The sequence below is a fragment of the Galeopterus variegatus genome, unplaced genomic scaffold, assembly GCF_000696425.1.
Source record: "Galeopterus variegatus unplaced genomic scaffold, G_variegatus-3.0.2 Scaffold69, whole genome shotgun sequence".
Taxonomy (NCBI): Eukaryota; Metazoa; Chordata; class Mammalia; order Dermoptera; family Cynocephalidae; genus Galeopterus; species Galeopterus variegatus.
In genome coordinates, this window is record NW_007726180.1 from 1,087,024 (window position 1) to 1,105,636 (window position 18,613).

Genomic DNA, 18,613 nt, shown 5'->3' on the forward strand with positions numbered 1-18,613 from the left:
TTTTGTGTGTGTATGTGTGTGAATTAATTTGTTTATTTTTTAGCTCCCACCAATGAGTGAGAACATGTGGTATTTCTTTTTCTCTGCCTGACTCGTTTCACTCAATATTATTCTCTCAAGGTCCATCCATGTTGTTGCAAATGGCAGTATTTCATTCGTTTTTATAGCTGAGTAATATTCCATTGTGTAGATAAACCACATTTTCCGTATCCACTCATCCAATGATGGACATTTGCAGCCCACCTGTTTTAACTTTTCCAGTATAATCTGACACAGAAAATATTAAACATTAAGCATTTCTCAGTGGGTTGATTCACTTCTACTCATGCGTATATGTAATAAGTCTGATTTCAATTCTTCAAAAGAGATGATGTAAAGCTATCTTGAGAATATTGAGAAAAGAATAAAACAAGATTACACTTGTTTATATGTACTACCTAGGATGTAATAAGCTCTCAAAAAGTATCTGAATGAAAAAAAAAAGTATCTGAATGGATACAATTATCACTGCTATGAAAGTTTTTTATTAAAACAAGCCAATTTTATATTTGTACTTGGACATCCATATTTCATACTTATGATAGTTTATCTGTAAAGATGAACTTGGCTGACATCATTAGGTTTATACTTTATAATTCGATCCTTGAGATAATTCAGGGACAGGAATGCCAATCACTTCATTGAACTCTACCTGAATCTTAACACAGTGCAATTGAGTTCCTAGAGATCCAGTGTGATATAATTAAACTGTCAGAAATACTAACATCAATGCTCCTGAGTGTCTCTGTTGGTTCTGATTTATTCTGCTTACATACTGTCACTAAAGTGGACTTGCCGCCATTAAAAATGCGTCGTGTTTCCCAATTCAGCAAAAATTTGCATCAGTAATGGAACAGAGAGATGTAATCGGCCCTGCAAGTTGTCAGGATCCTATTCCTCCTATTAGTAGTTTATTCATTCCATTATTCCATGTTCCATATTCATACATCACCAGATAGTAGTACTTTAAAACTGCAACAACAAAAATACCAAATTGTACCTTTTATTTTCTAAACGCATAAACTTAAGCGTGTGTGTGTGTGTGTGTGTGTGTGTGTGTGTGTGTGTGTGTGTGTGTGTAGAGAGAGAGACAGAGAGGTTGTAACTTTTCCTTTTCCACTTTGTGACCTCAGTTTTGCAGCACTAATTTGCCATACTTAGTATTTCGAAGAGGTTTCCTGTGGTTATGTTACATGAGACTCACAGAATCAGAGGCTTTTTAATGTACTCCAGGTTCTTAAACCTCCACTGTAATGATGATATGCAGCCTCACATCCTCAATATGATTTTGTCTTAATGGTTAGAATTGACAATGATCTTTTATCTTGTACTTTAATAAACAGGGATGGAAACAGGAATAAATACAGGATTATAATCATAGATGAAAATCCAAGTAGCATAGACCAAAGGAAATGACAAGCATATTTACATCATTTCATCACTGGCTTTCCAGTCTTTTCCAAGAGATGTGAACCTGAGGTTGTCCTTAAGCATGTTCATTATTTTTGACTTGCTGAAAAAAGATCTTGTTGTAGACAGAAGTGACAAGGTACTAAACAAATAGAGCTTGAAAAAATGTTATGTTCACTATTGGAAGGTTGAATACTATGAAAAATTAGTTTCAAAGGACGTTCAAAATTCAAATTAATTTTGTTTGCACCTAAGAAATGTCCCCCTTACTGCAAATGCTGTTTGAGGTGTATTTATTTAATACATGAATAAGCAATCAAGAGACAGATCCAATTCCCAGCAAAGACCATCCGTCCCTAAACTCCTTTGCTTAAAATCATCATTCTCTCCTCACATAAACAAATTCCCAAAGACTAAGAAAAAAAAGTTTCTCCTCTAAGAAAACCCCAGAACATCATCATGATAAAGTAGTCCCAAGTAACAAGGAGGAGAGGAGCATAACTCCTCAGTATACCCCATTTCTGTAGTTCTTGGAATATTAATATTTCATTACCTGTATAGGTCACATACAACTTTCATTTCTGTTACATTGGACTTTAAAGGTATTTGAGTTTCGATTGTGTTTTTGGTTAAATGTCAAGGGAAAGAATGAAAAAAATACCTCAGTGTCTCCACTCCCTTGTTACCTTCATGAAGTGAACACAAAATGTCACATTCTTATTTTGTGTTGAGGAGACACGTTGCAAGCGTGCAATAACAACTGTTTTATTAGAAAGGAAAACGTTTCACATTTGTTAATGGGGCATAAGAAAAGATGGTTTGTCCACTTTATCTTAACTTCTAAATAGATACATGGCTTTCTTCTCCAAAGATAATGACATAGATAAATTACCATGTGGACTAATTCCCTTTAAGGAATCGTTCCCTAATTATTAAGCTTGAGAGTTTTGTGTCATTTATGAGCAAGTGAAATAAATTTATGTTGCTTTTAAAAATGTGATTATGGATCTGTTCTCTAGTATCTGTACGTTATGTTTAAATCTAATTTGCCAATATTTGTTTTTGCTTTTATTAAGGCGAGGAAGATCTTCTCAGTCCTCCCCAGGACACGAGTTCAGGGTTAGAGGAGGTGATGGAGCAACTCAACAACTCCTTCCCCAGCTCGAGAGGTAAGCTCCAGGACCTAGGAGGGACTCACACTTGCTGGGTGTAGGTCACGCACTTCCATACCCGACTGCTGTGTGTCTTTGCCGTGTGGAAGTCAACCCGTGCTGACAGAATACCAATTTGGGTCCTCGGTGAGATGATGTTATTTTTAAGTGCGAATTTCTGGTTTAGAGTATTTTGAAGTCAAATACCTGTGTAATCAAGATGCTTCCAGAAATAAAAATACCACCTTATATTTATCAAGTATTTTACTTGCTTTACACATTACTCTGAAGAGCTCATTATGAGGTGCCTTTTTTTTTTTTTTACTTAAGAGCAATTATGATGTGACTTTTACAGATGAGGAAATTAATCCCCTGATGGTGCCTTTGCCAGGGACATTCGGCTACTACATGCTACAGCAAGGCCTGGAACATGCCTAGCGAGTGGAGTGGGAGGGATTCTGACTTGTAATCTGATGAAGTCTTACCTCGTCATTCAAATATAAGAACAGTTAAATCTTCATAGACTAGTTTATTATTTTTTCACTTTCACAGATGGCATACAGGCTTCACAAAGAAAGGCATTAATAATATTTTTCTTTGTCCCCATCACTTTGAACTTGTGGATTTTGCCCATCATACAAAAGCAGCATTTTACCCCACAGAATGTCCCACCAGCCTGCATGAGCATCAGATGTCTGGCTTCATCTAAAGAAATATTTTGCTGCTGCTGTTAGTATCTAGGGGCATTTATTTTGGTTTATTGCTCTGACATAAAACAAAGTCACTGACCCACCTCCCTTCCATGAATAAAAAGAATGGTAGAAATCACCTGTGATCAAATAGAAGGAAAGCCTAGATAAGCAACGGGAGAAAACACTAAGGCTTTGTGGCCAGTGATTGGCACCCTTAATGGGCAGCCTGGGAGGGAAGGGTGGCAGAAAATCTAGACTATTTGTTCCTCTCCATAAGGGCAATGAGGAGGGTGTTTTGAGTAGTGTGTTTCCTATCTTTTTGTTCAGTGTCAGTTAACAATGGCCATTTCCTAGCTCTTTGACGTGCGAGTGAACACTGTGCCGTGCACATTAAAAGCAATAATGTGCTGGTAGAGCGTTGCTAAGGAACCATCAGGGGAAGCTAATTTTAAATGTCTGCCCCAGCCATCTTTTCACTGCTGAGTGCCTCTAATGTGTTGATTTTAACAGATAAAAATCTTATCCGTCTTCCACCCACCCCCACCCCTGTCCCGACTCTCTCAGGTATCTCCTCTCCCTAGACATCATCATTCATAATGAGAAGCCCATACACAGGCTGGACAGAAATCAAGTCATTTCACCTTTACCCTCATTATTTTGTCCTGCCAGCTTTTACTAGCGTGAACTATGTAGAATGGAAGTACCAGAGATGATGAGAAAAAATGACACATTCCTTGCCTTCAAGGTACTTATGGTCATGTGGGTATGCAGAATTCCAAAGAAGTTTACATCACAATACAATAATATGATTGCTGTAATGGAGATGTCTATGGCATGAATGAATTCCAGAAGCACCATGTTAATTAAATAGGAGGGGGTTAACCTCAGGCAGAAGAAGTGTCTTCTTCAAGGTCACACAGCTACTAGTGCAGTCAGGACTTTTGGTGCCTCATCTAGTACATATTTCATTACCCCCAAGCTTTCCTTTGAAGGTCATAGACATACGTGTTATCCCAGCCCCTTGAACTGGTGGCTTTTTTACCTGCTCTGTGGGAAGTTAGTGGCTGCTCTGTTGGTGCCCTGGGCATTTCTTCCATATCTAAACAACAAAAGTATAGCAGATAAGAGGCTACAGCAAGGCTCATGGCTCTGCTCCGCCATCAGCAGCCTTGCCTGCCTAGACCTCTTTTTGTACCTGGGTTTCTGGTCCACCCCAGTTAGCTTTAAGGTGAAACCCTTTGCACCATTTCCTTGCATCCCCCCTTAGAGTCTGTGAAGCTAGACACCACATGGGTGTGAAAGAAGCTTCCTGGAAGACGAGAAACATACTTCCTCTGATATAGCATTTGGCACTGAGCATCTGTGAAGTTGTACTTACTTGTATGATGTTTATTTACTTGTACGGAAACTTAGGGAACTCTGTCCAGGCCGCCCGGATAGTGTTTACTAAATGAGTGCTTATGGAAGAATATCACCTCCTAAGTGCTGATTTGAGTTCTCAAATATGGAAGAAGGAGGCCTTGTCTGATACCAATTCAATTTCTACTTAGTCATACCCTGGTGGCCTGAGAAAATTAACTCATATTCCTGGGGGGGGAAGAAAACAACAATCAAATATAAGATATAACAAGACAATAGTTAAGGTGTTGGAAGATCTGGCTGGTCTTTCTGTGATGCTATGACCTTGGTATTTTTTTCTTGTTTTGCTGCTTCCTTCTAAATTAGGCCTTGTTATAGGCCCTTTTCTCACCAAATTCAAATGGATAAAAAGTTTCATCATTGTAAAAATAGACTATTTGTTTTTTAGATGGTTTATTTCTAACTAAAAGCATTTTTTTTTAATTTTGAAAAACTGATATATATATATATATGTAGAGAGAGAGAGAGAGAGAGAGAGAGAAGGAGTTCGGTTTGGTGGGAACGTCTTACCAGTTGGTAAGTAGGTTAGGCTGATATTAAACAGAAGTTCTTGAGAATCTTAACATCTCGGGATTACAAACTCTCCCAAATGGAAGAGGCTTCAAAGGTCATCTTAGCATCTTTGACATTCAGAACAGTGGTTCTTGACTTGTTTTGACCATTATCCATATAAAAGAAACATTTTACATTGCAAACTGAGGTAAGGATATAAAATAAATTATATGTATGTTTATGTACACACACAGATATATGTATACACCCACCATATGTGTACACTATACATATATGTGTATAGTCACATATACATACAAAGATCTGAAACAAAAGTTTTATGAAATAATACTTTCCATACTCCATATAATGCATGCTGCTTCTCTGTTTTACTTATTTAAAAATAAAATGCTGGTGCAACCCACTAAATTGATTTTCTGATCCAGTGGGTTAAATATACTGATCTAACCAATCTCAGTCTTCCTTGCCCAGGTAAATATCTTTTCCAAAAAAATTAAATTTCAGGAGCTAGCCAGTTAGCTCAGTTGGTTAGAGCACAGTGTTAGTAACACCAAGGTTTCAGATCCCTGTACCAACCAGCTGTCCCCCGCAAAAATAAATAAATTTAAAAATTTTCACCATGGAAGTTTCTGCCAAGATTTTGCTCATGTCTTAGAGGACTTTGTAGTTTTATCCTAACTCTGCCATCCATGTTCCTGTTGTTGTTCACAGTTGCTACAGCTGTTTTGGACAGCTGTTTAAGTAACTCAAAACAGATGTCAGAGCCAGAGGTCTGACATTTAGTGGAAATGTGTTATTAAATACCACCTCATGGTTTACTTAACCCTACTAGCTAATTGCCCACAGAGGAAAAGCCTTTTTTAAAAAAATCATGTTTTTCTTGGGGCCGGCCTGTGGCTCACTTGGGAGAGTGTGGTGCTGATGACACCAAGGCCATGGGTTCAGATCCTATATAGGGATGGCCGGTTAGCTCACTGGGTGAGCGTGGTGCTGACAACACCAAGCTAAGGGTTAAGATCCCCTTACCAGTCATCTTTAAAATAAAAAAAAAAAAAAGTCATGTTTTTCTTTAATATAAAGCATATAGATGGGTGAGTTATTGTGTATTTTAAATTTACAACGTTTTTGTTACCCCTTGCCACAGTTTTGACTTAGAGTTGGACTTTAAGGTATCAGCTACTCTTTACCTTTCATTTTCACAAAGAATACCTGGAAGCCCAGAGAGGTTAAGTGCCTTGTTCATGGTCTCTCAGCAGGTTGAATTCGGCTTCTGATCTTATCTCAATGGCCTTGCTAAACTGTTATCCAAGTTAAAAGGGTTGCACGCTTCTCCGTTTAGTGATAAACTGATGACCAACACTGTCCTACATAATAGGCAGTATATACCGCAGTATGTTCAAGCTGTGAATGTATGCACATTTAGCTTTGTGATTATATCTTTCCTGATTAATCCCTTGATATAGTTAGGTGTTCACAACCACTTGGGGCATTTGAGTATATATTTAAACACTGAACACTACCAATTTCTATCTAATCTATCTATTTATCTATAATCTCTCCCTCTGTCTGTAAGAATATGTAGAAGTTGAATTCCAGTGTAATAAAAGACATTATCTACTATAAGATACTTTCTAAATCTCCACCATTATTCTATAGGAACACTACGTGGGTAGAATGAACAATATAATTTAAAAACAAACCCTTTAAGAGATTTGTCCATAAGTCTCTGATCATTTAGCAGTCTGACAAAGGTATTTTTATATGTATGTGCATTAATGAAAGAAATGCTTTCCTAGTCAGTGGTATGCTGATGGGCTCTCTAAAATGAGGTGCCGCTTTATACCCAATTAATGAATAATAGAATCTCAGTGCAATAGGACAATCCAGAAAGCAGTTAGCAGTGCTATGTATTTCTGCTGCCTGTACAATCTCTTGTCTACTGACATGTGCCACATTATTTTTATCCCCAACAGGCTATGTCATCTTCTCCTGTCAAATGGCCCTAAATTACCAACCCAACAGCTTTGAAAAACCTGCCATCTTTTAAAATTCAAATTTTGTTCTGTGGTTCTTTTATGGAAGAGCAACATAAACTGTGCCCCCTTTCAGGCACCGTTTTGTTTCCTATCTGCTTTCACAAAGGATTTGAGCAGTTATCCCTTTATACCAGGGACCAGCAAACTACAGTCCATAGATCAAATCTGGCCACTACCTGTTTCTATAAATAAAGTTTTATTGGAACACAAATACACACCCATTCATTCACATGTTGTCTATGGTTGCTTTCTCACTACAAGGGCAAAGTAGTCGTGGCAGAGTTGAATAGTTGCTACAAAGCCTGTGTGGCATTTCCTGTCCGGCCCTTTACAGAGAAAATTTGCCAATCCCCACTTTACACTATTATCTTGTTGTCCCTTCTGGCTCATTAAATGTGTACAGCCACAGCTTTCAGTGCTGATCAACCTTCAGCTCAACAGAATTGTGCTTCTGAATTGATTTATACATTTATATTCATGTTCCCCAAAGAACCTACATTTTTCAATATTTAACGTGTAGCCATTTGAATCTTCCTTGACTTGTAATGAAACAGAAATCCTATAAAGGGACTTATTCTTCCTCAATGTTTTTAAACAGTCAGTGAACTAAGATAAAAGAGGCTAAAGGTACCCAGAAACAGTAACGTCCTGCAACTCTGACTCTGAAATAATGAATTACAATTGATGATCTCAAGTTCATACTGCCTGAGGAAACTAGACTTCTCCAGACCAGACCAAGCCCTTTATTTAGACCCAGGACTCCTGCAACACGTTTCCCTTTTCTCTTGATTCATTTCCTGGCAGCATACCACACTGCCAGATGGACACCCTAACAGAAGGTCTAAGAAAACTCATTTCCAAAGAAATGAAATGTATTTATGAAGCAAAACTTATCTGGCACTTTATTTATTTATTGGTCAAGAACCTTTAAAATGTTGCAAGCAAGTAGCCTCTATCTTTTCAGTGTAGAACTATTTCTAATACAATAGAAAACATTCTTTGTTTTTAGCTTTTTTTTAAAACAAAAAGAGGGCCTTTCTTTTGTACTGTGTTAATAAGCACATTGGGAACAAAGTGATGAGGGAGGATTTTGAAAGAGATTAGGGTTAACCTGGCTCTGGGAGGTCCATTTTACATAAGGTATGGTTTCTGAAGAAGCACCTGAAACAAAACGCAAACCACTTGCTGCCACATACATATTCAGCAGCGACCAGTTGATACCGATTTCTGAATATGGCTTGATATAGAATTAATAAAGATATATAACCTTAATCATTCTAAGAATCATAATTACATTCTGAAACTAAATCGTATAGCTTTCTAACAACACTGTCCTTCCTAAAGTTCTGAAGTTTTAAAAATAGACCAAAGTTACAAGCCAGAACAAGCTAGAGGGTAGCAGTGAAGGCCAAGTTGATTATAACACAAAAGACTCTTGACCATGACCTGGCTGCTACCTTACCAATTCAGTTCCACCAGCATTTATCAAAGACCTATAGTTTCTAGGTACGGTACAAGGTTTGGGGGTTAGAGAGGTAAATTAAAATTGCTCTGCAGGAGTACAGAGGATGTTTAGGGCAGTGAAACTATTCTGTATTATACTACAATGTTGGACACATGTCATTAGACATTTATCCAAACCCATAGAATATACAACACCAAGAGTGAAGCTTAATGAGATGAGAAACATGTAGGCCCTGCCCTCAAAGAGCTCACAGTCTTGTAGAGGAAGAGAATTAATTCTTCTACCATACGGTATAACTATGAAGCATAAAGATTTTTCAAAAAAAAAAAAAAAAAAAAAAAAAAACTTTGCTAAAGGAATTGAAAGGAAGGGATGAGTAATTTATACTGGGATTTATTTGAGTGAGTCCTCAAAGACCAAATGATGTTGTCCCTTTTCTTACCATCTGGTCTGGACCTACCACTGGTAACACCCACAGCTTGGGACAAGTACCATTTTTCTCTTGCTTTTCCCTGGCTTGAGGAGCATCATGAATACCTGGCCCTTACATCATCAAGCTGCAGTTTTTAGATTCCTAAGAAATGTCTGACTTGCTTAGGAAAATACAGAAGGAAGAAAAGAAGGGACAGGAAGAGGGAGGGAGGGAGGGAAGAAAGGAAAAGCCATACTTAGAAAATCTTTAAATATATACTAGAAGTTTTGAAATTCAAGTTGAATTTTGAAAATTTTCTTTCGGAATTGTAAGTCCATACTTATTCCTTCTAGACTAGTAGTTCTCAGATTATTTCAGAAAGTTTTAGTCTTGTTGGAGCCACCAAGCAAGTGGGTCTGGGGAAATGGCGGTACTGTACAGAATCTCTCACAGCTCTGCTTTTGTCTGCTCTACATACTGAAACTCCATATAAGATTGTTTTACGAAGTGTCCCATTGCTAATGTCAAACAGTTTGAAAACCAGTATTTGAGTTTCAAGACCCTGGAGATGGAGATAAAAGGAAATTTCATGCTCAAGACATGCTAGGTATGGTTAGAGATCCCTGATTTTCTGTCCAGTTATGAATATCATCATAGAATCCTTGCTCAGAACAAGGTCAGTGAGTCTTTAGCCATCGGATCTCAAGGCTCCTGATATTTGCTGAATTATGAGGAGGAAATAGAAAGCTCATTCTTGGATCTGGCTCTGTGGCTTGCCCATTAGTGGAACTGACCCCTTCCCCTCCTCATCTTTTCTATTTTCTCAAATGCCTGCAATCACATTGTGGACATGGCTAGCTTCTAACAGATGGAACAAATTCTCCTAAGAGGACAGAGTCCAGCCACTATGTGGGATTCTGCCTTGCATTTGGGGTACAGACTTTGGCACAAAAGACAGTTACTGTTTATGTTATAATGTGCTGATTGTCAATTCGAGTCAAGAGATTCTGAGATTTTTGAACATTAAGCTTGAGATTCCACAGTCGCCCTTGAAAATAATGCTCAATTTGTCAGATATTCTGTTCCAGTTTTGATTGAGTTTAAAGCATGAACTCTATGGACTTTACAAATGATGTCTCTTGGATCGTGTTATCTGTTTACACTGATTTTAAGTGTATGTAAAGGTTATTTGACTAGACGTGTCGTTTGGGTTTTTTTGTTTCTGGTTTGTTTGTTTGTTTTTTTTTCCAGAAGGTAATAAATGAATTGTCATCTCAACATTTGTTTGGTAAAAGAAGCAAATTGGTATAAAACTGTATATTTATGCATGTTTGTTTTTGTTTTTTTTTTTTCCTTTCTGATATCTCTGCCTCTTCCTCTCTCTATTATTAAAGGAAGAAATGCCCCTGGGAAGCCAGTGAGAGAGGTTAGTGAGATTCAGGCTCACGGCCATGGCTTCTGTCTGTCTCATCCTGCTTTCTATGTTTGGCGTTTGTGTAAGAATTGTGTGCGTGCCCGCGCATGTGTGTATTACACATTGTGTCATCATGTAAGGACGGTAGTCACCTCTCCACTTGCAGCTCATGAGGAACATTCCCCAAATGTTCATTTCTGTTGTCATCACCATGACGACAGGACCCAGGGGTTGGGGGAGCAGGAATCTCTTCAAAATAGTAATCCTTTGTAGTCCCTAGGTTGGAATTCTGCAATTCATCATCTGTTGCCATTTGCAACAAAAACAAAATTTTCTCAATAAATTTAGCTTTGAACATAATTGATGAGTCATAAAGCTTCCTTCCACTTCCAGCGTCTTAGCATTTTCTGCCAGTGCCCTTGGTTTTTATTCTTCTGGGATGACTTCATTTTGTTTTTGTTTTCTTTTTTCCTGGTGCCTACACTCTTTATTTCCCATTTTAGCTAGCATTTTTTGAGCTCTTACTGTGTGCCAAGCACTTTTGAGCACTTGCCATCTTTTTCATCATGTAATCTTCATGACAAACCTATGAGGTAGGTACTTTTATTAATCCCATTTTACAGATAAGGATACTGGTCCAATGAGAGGGTAAGCAGTGTGTCCAAGGTGACAGAGCCAGGATTTGAATCCAGGCAGTCTGGCTTCAAAACAACATTCTTAAAGTCTTATGTGATACTGCTACTTTAGAAAATGGCATTTGAAAACCTTATGTCATCTTAACTTCCCTTTGGAAGACTCTCTTTTTTATTTGGCATTTGGAGCCAGATAGAACAATAACCAGTTAGGTAAAAAAATTGAAGGTTGGAGTTTTGAAGAAGTTTTTATGCCTATTTATGGGTTGGAAGGGGTAGGATGCAACATTATGTTGCATACGGTTGGGGTTTTACAGTGGAAGCTCCTTCTTACTCATATTCTACCAGGAATATTTTCTGGACACTGAATTACCTAATCAAGTGACTGTTGGATGACAAAATGTTGAGTGACTGCCCAAGTGAAACAAGATCATCCTTACCAAGAGTTTAATGTGAAGGAGAGGAGAAGGAGAACTCTTGCATGGGATGGCAATAGTATGCACTATTCTGAGAGACAGGGTGATGGGTGAAGAGTGTTTCTTACGTGAGAAGATTCTGGATCTATAGCAACAGGATGAACTACAGTGGCCACCGATTTATTTAAACATAAGGAGTTATACTGGAAATTTTGCCAACACTGTTTCATGCAATCTGATTAATTTAATGATCCTTCAATATGTCTACACTAGTGCTCCCTTCCAAGGTTATGGGCAGTGGGGTCCCAGGGAGGGAGTGGTAGGCTGGGAGGAGAAATTGAGGAAACCTGAATTGGTGAAGCCGTGAATGCTCCTGACGGTTTGCCCGGCTCATGTCCTTCATATGTGAGACTTCTTGGGTTCATTCTTATGGTAAGTGCCCCTTAAAATTTATTTTAACTTTCTGTAAAAAAAACTGCACCATAATTTTGACTACCCTGAACATGTTTTGTTCATGAACAAATTTTAGAAAAGGCCAGCACACATAATTGAAGTCATATAGGCATTTGGAAACTTTCCTACCTGAGGTGAATTATAGCCAGGTAAGTTTCCAGAAGCCAGAGAATCGAAACAATAGTGACTTTTTAATGCTATGAAAATCCCTCAAATGTACAGTAGACCAGATTTTTTTTTAAAAAAAAAGATTATAGAGAAGAAAAGAAAATGTCACTGCAGTGTTCTGACTTTGGCCAATTGAATGCTAATCATTTATTTGGGAATTGTATTTACAAAAAAAATAAAATAAAATAAGAGTGCCAGATTGCTATTGAGGTCTTGGATCTTTACCAGAAAGTCTGACTTCCAATCACTGTGGAAAACAACTCCCTTAGGCAGTGGTGGCGTGTGAGACTAAATGTGTTGCAGTTAGCGCCAACTCGGAAAAACATACAACTTCCCTAATGTTCAACGCATAGTCCCTTTGTGTTCAATAATCCTTGCCTAAGAGTAGATTAAATTAATACTTTCTGTAGACATATTTTTGTATCAACTTGTGCCTGAAGCTGATTGCAAACCCCTGAATCCTGGCTGCGTTTCAGAGCCACTTATAGCATGGGATTGTAATTTTGATTTGAGAAAAATCTGTCAGGTGAAATTAATGATTATAGCATGGGATTGTGATTTTGATTTGAGAAAAATCTGTCAGGTGAAATTAATGACCTCACTCATGCTCTGCCTTACACACATGGATAATAGAACCAGCATACAAATCTATTTTCTGGATCCATGTCACAGTGCAGTTTTCTCTCCAATGGATTGAGGTATGATTCTTTGGGGTAGAATTTTGTTAAAGAGATAGAATATTTTCTGCATCCAATAAAAATCTCCATGAAAAAAATTAGAATTGTTATTCTGGCGAAATGGGTATTTGTAAACAAAGGAATCAAAGGCATAATATAGATATGGTGAGGCAACTCTAAAGGTTCTTCATTTTTATAGCATACGTATGGCCACGAGCTCATTTGTGAAAATTTAACAGTTGAAACAGGTTCAAGGCCACCTAACATTTTGTGGGAGTGTGTGTGGTATATTAAAAATAATGAACCTCTGTTTTCCCTGGCAGATTTTTAAATAGCAGATACCACTAGAATTCATGCCTCTTGAGAGACTCAAGAATTTTCCTTCCAGATAGTAACTGAGCACCATTTCAAGGAACAGAAGCAGCAGTTGGCTGTATGATCTATAAATGCATTGATCCCCTAGCACATAGTCTAAAAGGGCACTCTTTGATTATCAATAAGCTGACAGGAAAAAATGACTTCTTACCTTCTTTGTTTATGTTTTGTAATACATTTTCTAGCTACCAGGTGGACTATACCGTAGTCAGATGTGGGTTATGAGAAATAGTTTGGATTATATTCAGGTATCAGGTTGTAAGGGTCTTGGGTTTTGTTTTCACTGGCTTTGTTAATAGCTAGTAAGATGGCTAGTAATTAAACATTTGCAGTTAGTGCATCCATTTTCAATTATGCATGAATAATTGGGCAGATTTCCCAGGGTTGGTGGGCAATCAAAAATAGATACAGGGGAAGAAGCCCTCCAACCTGATAGCATCAGTTATATATTTGTACTCTGGGCTCTAAGGAGCAGCAAAGAACCCACTGTGTCTCCTTGTGGTTTCTATAGCATAGAAAAGCCAAAAGTGATATCAGTTCTTCAACTGAGGGCTGCCAAAGTATTGGCCCACTTTATGAATAGTACCTATGCTTTGTTAAAAGCTTTTATATTTACAGTCTCAACCAAAATCCAAAGTGATTTTTTAAAATAGAATTAGTTCTCACTGATACTCTTTGCACTAAAAAGATTTACAAACTTGGTCACCTTAATATAAATGCCCGAATGGCATTAAACTTTTAATAAGTCTCAAATTAATCTGGTGCCATCACTGTTGGAGTGTCTGCCCATGAATCCTCTTCAGATCCTCTCATATTTTTAAAAAATGATATGTCTCTTGAAATAAATATTATAAGAGACATAATACCTGCCCTTGTCTATCTTTAATTTTTATTGGGATTTTAACAATTATGGGAATCTGTAAAGTTGATACATGGCAAGGTAGTAATAGCCTAGTAAAGCATTTCAGTTCCAAAGGCAGTACCTGAATAGTGGGATGATTCACCAATGTCCCAAGAATTAAAATTAGCCATATAAAATATGGGACATACAAGATGAAAAGGCAAACCATAAAGTATGTCTCAGATTATCTTACTTTAGATCTGAATGTTGCTACAAAGTACCCAGGGACATCGTGTGGCTCTTGTGCTACTTGCTAGGGGATTAATGCAAGGTCATGCCACATTATTATTAAAAGGCTATTCTGATAGTTAACCCGCATTTAGGAAGAGATCAAAGACGGATTCACAGGGTACCCAAATTCATGCAATACATGTGGGTCATATTATAATTAGGCTCTAGAGTAATTTGGAATGAAAAGTGATTTTTATTCTGAAGCTTCCTAATACAAATGTTAATAGTATATGAAAAGGTCAACTCGAGAGTTTATTTTTCAACCCAAGTAAAAGCAGAGGGAAAACAGTCACCTCCACCATAGCCTCGGAAGTGAGCTCACAGCCTGAAACAAACAGCCTTGAAATGAAGACTTCATGTGGTGGTGATGGTGGTAGGGTGGCAGGAGGGTGGTGGTGGGAGTGGAGGTGGTGGTGATATTGGAGATAATGGTGGTGATGGTGGTGGTAGTTGTAAGGGTAATGGAGGTGGTGGTGATGGTGGTGATAGTTATGGTGGTGGTGGTGGTTTGATAGTAAAAAATGCTAGTACAAGTGGATAGTAAATGATTACTCACAGCAAGGTGTAAAAGGTGTATCCCATCATGAAATATTCCTGTTATGATAGGAATCTTGTACTTATCCATGGAATCCTTTTGATGTATGATATTTTCATTGGGAAGATAAGTGCAGTGTTTGACATTTTTCCATATAAATGGCACCAGTAGCCTGATTCGATATTAAGCTGATACTAACAATGTGTAATGGCTTCATTAACAAGGCTTTGCTTCTTCTGGAAACTGGTGAAAATCAAACCCTGTTGTGTACACCCTCGATGCAGCTTCTGTGTTGTCTTCACCCAGAAATGGGGAATGATTTCCCAAAAAGCAAAGAATGAGGGTGATGATATCTGCACCCTTTGTAAAGTCTGTTTTTCTCTTTGTTTTCCAGGACACAATGTAGGAAGCCTTTTCCACATGGCAGATGATTTGAGCAGAGCGATGGAGTCCTTAGTTTCAGTCATGACAGATGAAGAGGGAGCAGAATAAATGTTTTACAGCTCCTGATCCCCGCATGGTTTTTATAATATTCATACAACAAAGAGGATTAGACAGTAAGAGTTTACAAGAAATAAAATCTATATTTTTGTGAAGGGTAGTGGTACTATACTGTAGATTTCCGTAGTTTCTAAGTCTGTTATTGTTTTGTTAACAATGGCAGGTTTTACACGTCTATGCAATTGTACAAAAAAGTTATAAGAAAACTACATGTAAAATCTTGATAGCTAAATAACTTGCCATTTCTTTATATGGAACGCATTTTGGGTTGTTTAAAAATTTATAACAGTTATAAAGAAAGATTGTAAACTAAAGTGTGCTTTATAAAAAAAAGTTGTTTATAAAAACCCCTAAAAACAAACACATACCCACACGCAGACACACACACAGACACACACAAACTTTGAGGCAACACATTGTTTTGCATCGTTTTAGCGTGATATCCATATGAAATTCATAGCTTTTTTTTCTTTTCTTGAATATTAAATGTAGGACTTGTAACACCGTCAAATGACTACTACACGTTGCTCTTTTGGGAATTGTTGACTGAGTGGGGCTGGCTTTGGGTTTTTGTTTTATACACCTATATGTCTATAAGTATATAAATACTATAGGTATATAGGTAAATAGATATGAATTTCTATAGACCTCTTAAATTTCTTCCAATGTTCCTGCCACTTCCTAATGGAAAGAAATTGCTTCTAGTCAGCCAGGCTTACCTGCTTGGTCTAGAATGAATTTTCCCTGGAGCCTGAAGCCAGGAGGAAACTACCACACTAAAACATTGTCTAGGGCTCCAGATGTTTCTCATTTTAAACTTTCCACTGACAACTAGAGTATTGGATTTTTTTCAAGAGGAACATGTGAATGAATACACAGGACTTATTATATCAGAGTAATCCATTGATATATTCAGCTTCCTGCTGCTGGCAATGCCTTGACTTAGATTTGATGATGCTTTGGTGGAAGTCAGAGCATCAGAAAGCATTTTTAACTCCCAGGCAGTAGGAGGATGATGGTAGAACTGGAGGGTTATGGATTCCCAGCCTATCCCTATGAGGGAGCAGGCCATTCTTGAAGTAAAGGATTGGATGAATGCTCATGACCGTACAGAGTGATCTCCATAATTACAACTAAACAGAAGCGGATGGTTTTGTTGTTGTTTTTTAGATTTTTTTTTTTCCTTTTTGCAATGACTTTTGAAATGCAGATGACTTTTGAAATGCCACAAGACCATTTAAAAGAACATTTGGGGAAATGTGTGAGACAGTAAGTAGCCCCATCGCACTGTATTACTGGTAATATCAGTCCAGAAGCCCATGAACTCTTTTGCACTTCTCTGCAAGTAATTCCACACAGGTTTGTAAGTGGGAAGGCACATTGATTCAAATGTTCCGAAAACTAAAGCTACTCCAAACTCTTTGGTGGATCAGGCAAGTTAAAAACATAAACAGCAATTGCTCCAAAAGAGGAGAAAAACTCAACAGTTTGAAAAGCTAAGGACTGGTAGAAAAAAGCTTTACTCTTTCATGTCGTTTTATTACTCTGGTTTTTCGGTTTTTTGGGTTTTTTTAATCATTCATTCAATAGAAATCACTGTGTGACCTATTATTTTGCAAATCTGTTACCTCTGACTCAAGTGTAATTAACTTTTAGAGTGTGGATTTTGTCCATTATTTCATTCATGATAATTAACATCAAACACAGCTTCTCATGCTATTTCTACCTCACTTTGGTTTTGGGGTGTTCCTGATAATTGTGCACACATGATTTCACAGCTTCACCGCTTGTCTGTTGTGTGATCATTTTTCTCCATTTTCTTTTTTCCCTTATAATTTCTAAAAGAAAACCCAAAGCTCTAAGGTAACAAATTACATGAAGATTTGGTTTTAGTCTTGCATTTTTTTCCTTCGTGTGACGCTGGACTTTTTCATTACCCAAGGATTTTTTTTATTTTTAATCCAGATTTAAAACAAGGGGTTCCTTTACGTCTTACTAAGAAATTTGTTTCATTCTAAAATCAGAGGTAAATAGAGTGCATAATTTTCTTTTAATCTTTTTGTTTTGTTTGATCTTTTAGACATTAGTTCTGGGGTGAGTCTGACAAAATATTTGAATGAAAATTGAGAGCTTTATTGCTGTGTTTTAAGCATAATTTAGACATTATTTTGTGTTCTTTATAACCACCGAGTATTAAACTGTAAATCATAATCAATGTAACTGAAGCATAAACATCACATGGCATGTTATGTCATTGTTTTCAGGTACTGGGTTCTTACTTGAGTATCATAATATATTGTGTTTTAACACCAACACTGTAACATTTACTAATTATTTTTTTAAACTTCAGTTTTACTGCATTTTCACAACATATCAGACTTCACCAAATATATGCCTTACTATTGTATTATATTACTGCTTTACTGTGTATCTCAATAAAGCACGCAGTTATGTTACAAAAAGGTGTTGGACTACAATACTTTGCTTTTACTTTAATTTAGTTATTTAATTTTTAAATAGGTAATACATTTGTATGGTTGAAAAATTAAAAGACAAACAATGAAAAGACTCCCACTCATCCTGTCTCCCACATCATTCCTCACTGCCCTATGAGTAAACGTTATTAATTTCTTGTGTGTTCTTCTGAAGTGTCTTTATTATACAAGCAATTACAACTACTTTTTTTCCTTTTATTTCACAGTAGATAGCATTCTCTGCACCCAGTTATGCATTTCGCTTTTTTAAACTTAAATATTGACTCAGGAGACCTCTTTACTTCAATATATAAAATGTTTTCTCATTTTTTTATAGCTCAGTAATATTCCACTATGTTTGTAGGAGATCTTGTTTAAGCAACTCCCTTTGGTGGGATATGTAGGTTGTTTTTAGTCTTTTGCTATGACAAACAGTACTGCACATCTCTCATTTCATCATTTCACTTGTGCACAAATATATCTGGGGGACACTTTCCTAGAAGTGAGATTGCTGGATCAAAGGGGGTAAGCATTTATAGCTTGGGAGATAAATTTTGTGCAGTGATAGTCATAGTGCTTCAGTTTGATTTTTGTTTTAGTAACAATAAGCATATAAATTAAACCAGTTTGCAATTTACACTTTGCTTCTCAAGAGAATTTCATATCACTTTTATTCTTAATGGTACCACACATAAAGGG

The 18,613-nt window shown here is 37.2% G+C and overlaps 1 protein-coding gene across 3 annotated transcripts in view; it reads left to right on the forward strand.

Annotated features, from left to right (window-relative positions):
- Positions 1 to 17,902, forward strand: part of DMD (dystrophin) — a 734,955-nt gene extending 717,053 nt beyond the window's left edge. For all 3 annotated transcript variants that reach the window (XM_008577619.1, XM_008577628.1, XM_008577636.1), the window contains 2 exons: positions 2,526 to 2,618; positions 15,334 to 17,902. In XM_008577619.1, the coding sequence (XP_008575841.1) occupies positions 2,526 to 2,618; positions 15,334 to 15,431 (191 nt within the window). In that variant the 3' untranslated portion in view covers positions 15,432 to 17,902. The remainder of the gene's footprint in view (positions 1 to 2,525; positions 2,619 to 15,333) is intronic.
- The last annotated feature ends 711 nt before the right edge of the window (positions 17,903 to 18,613 follow it).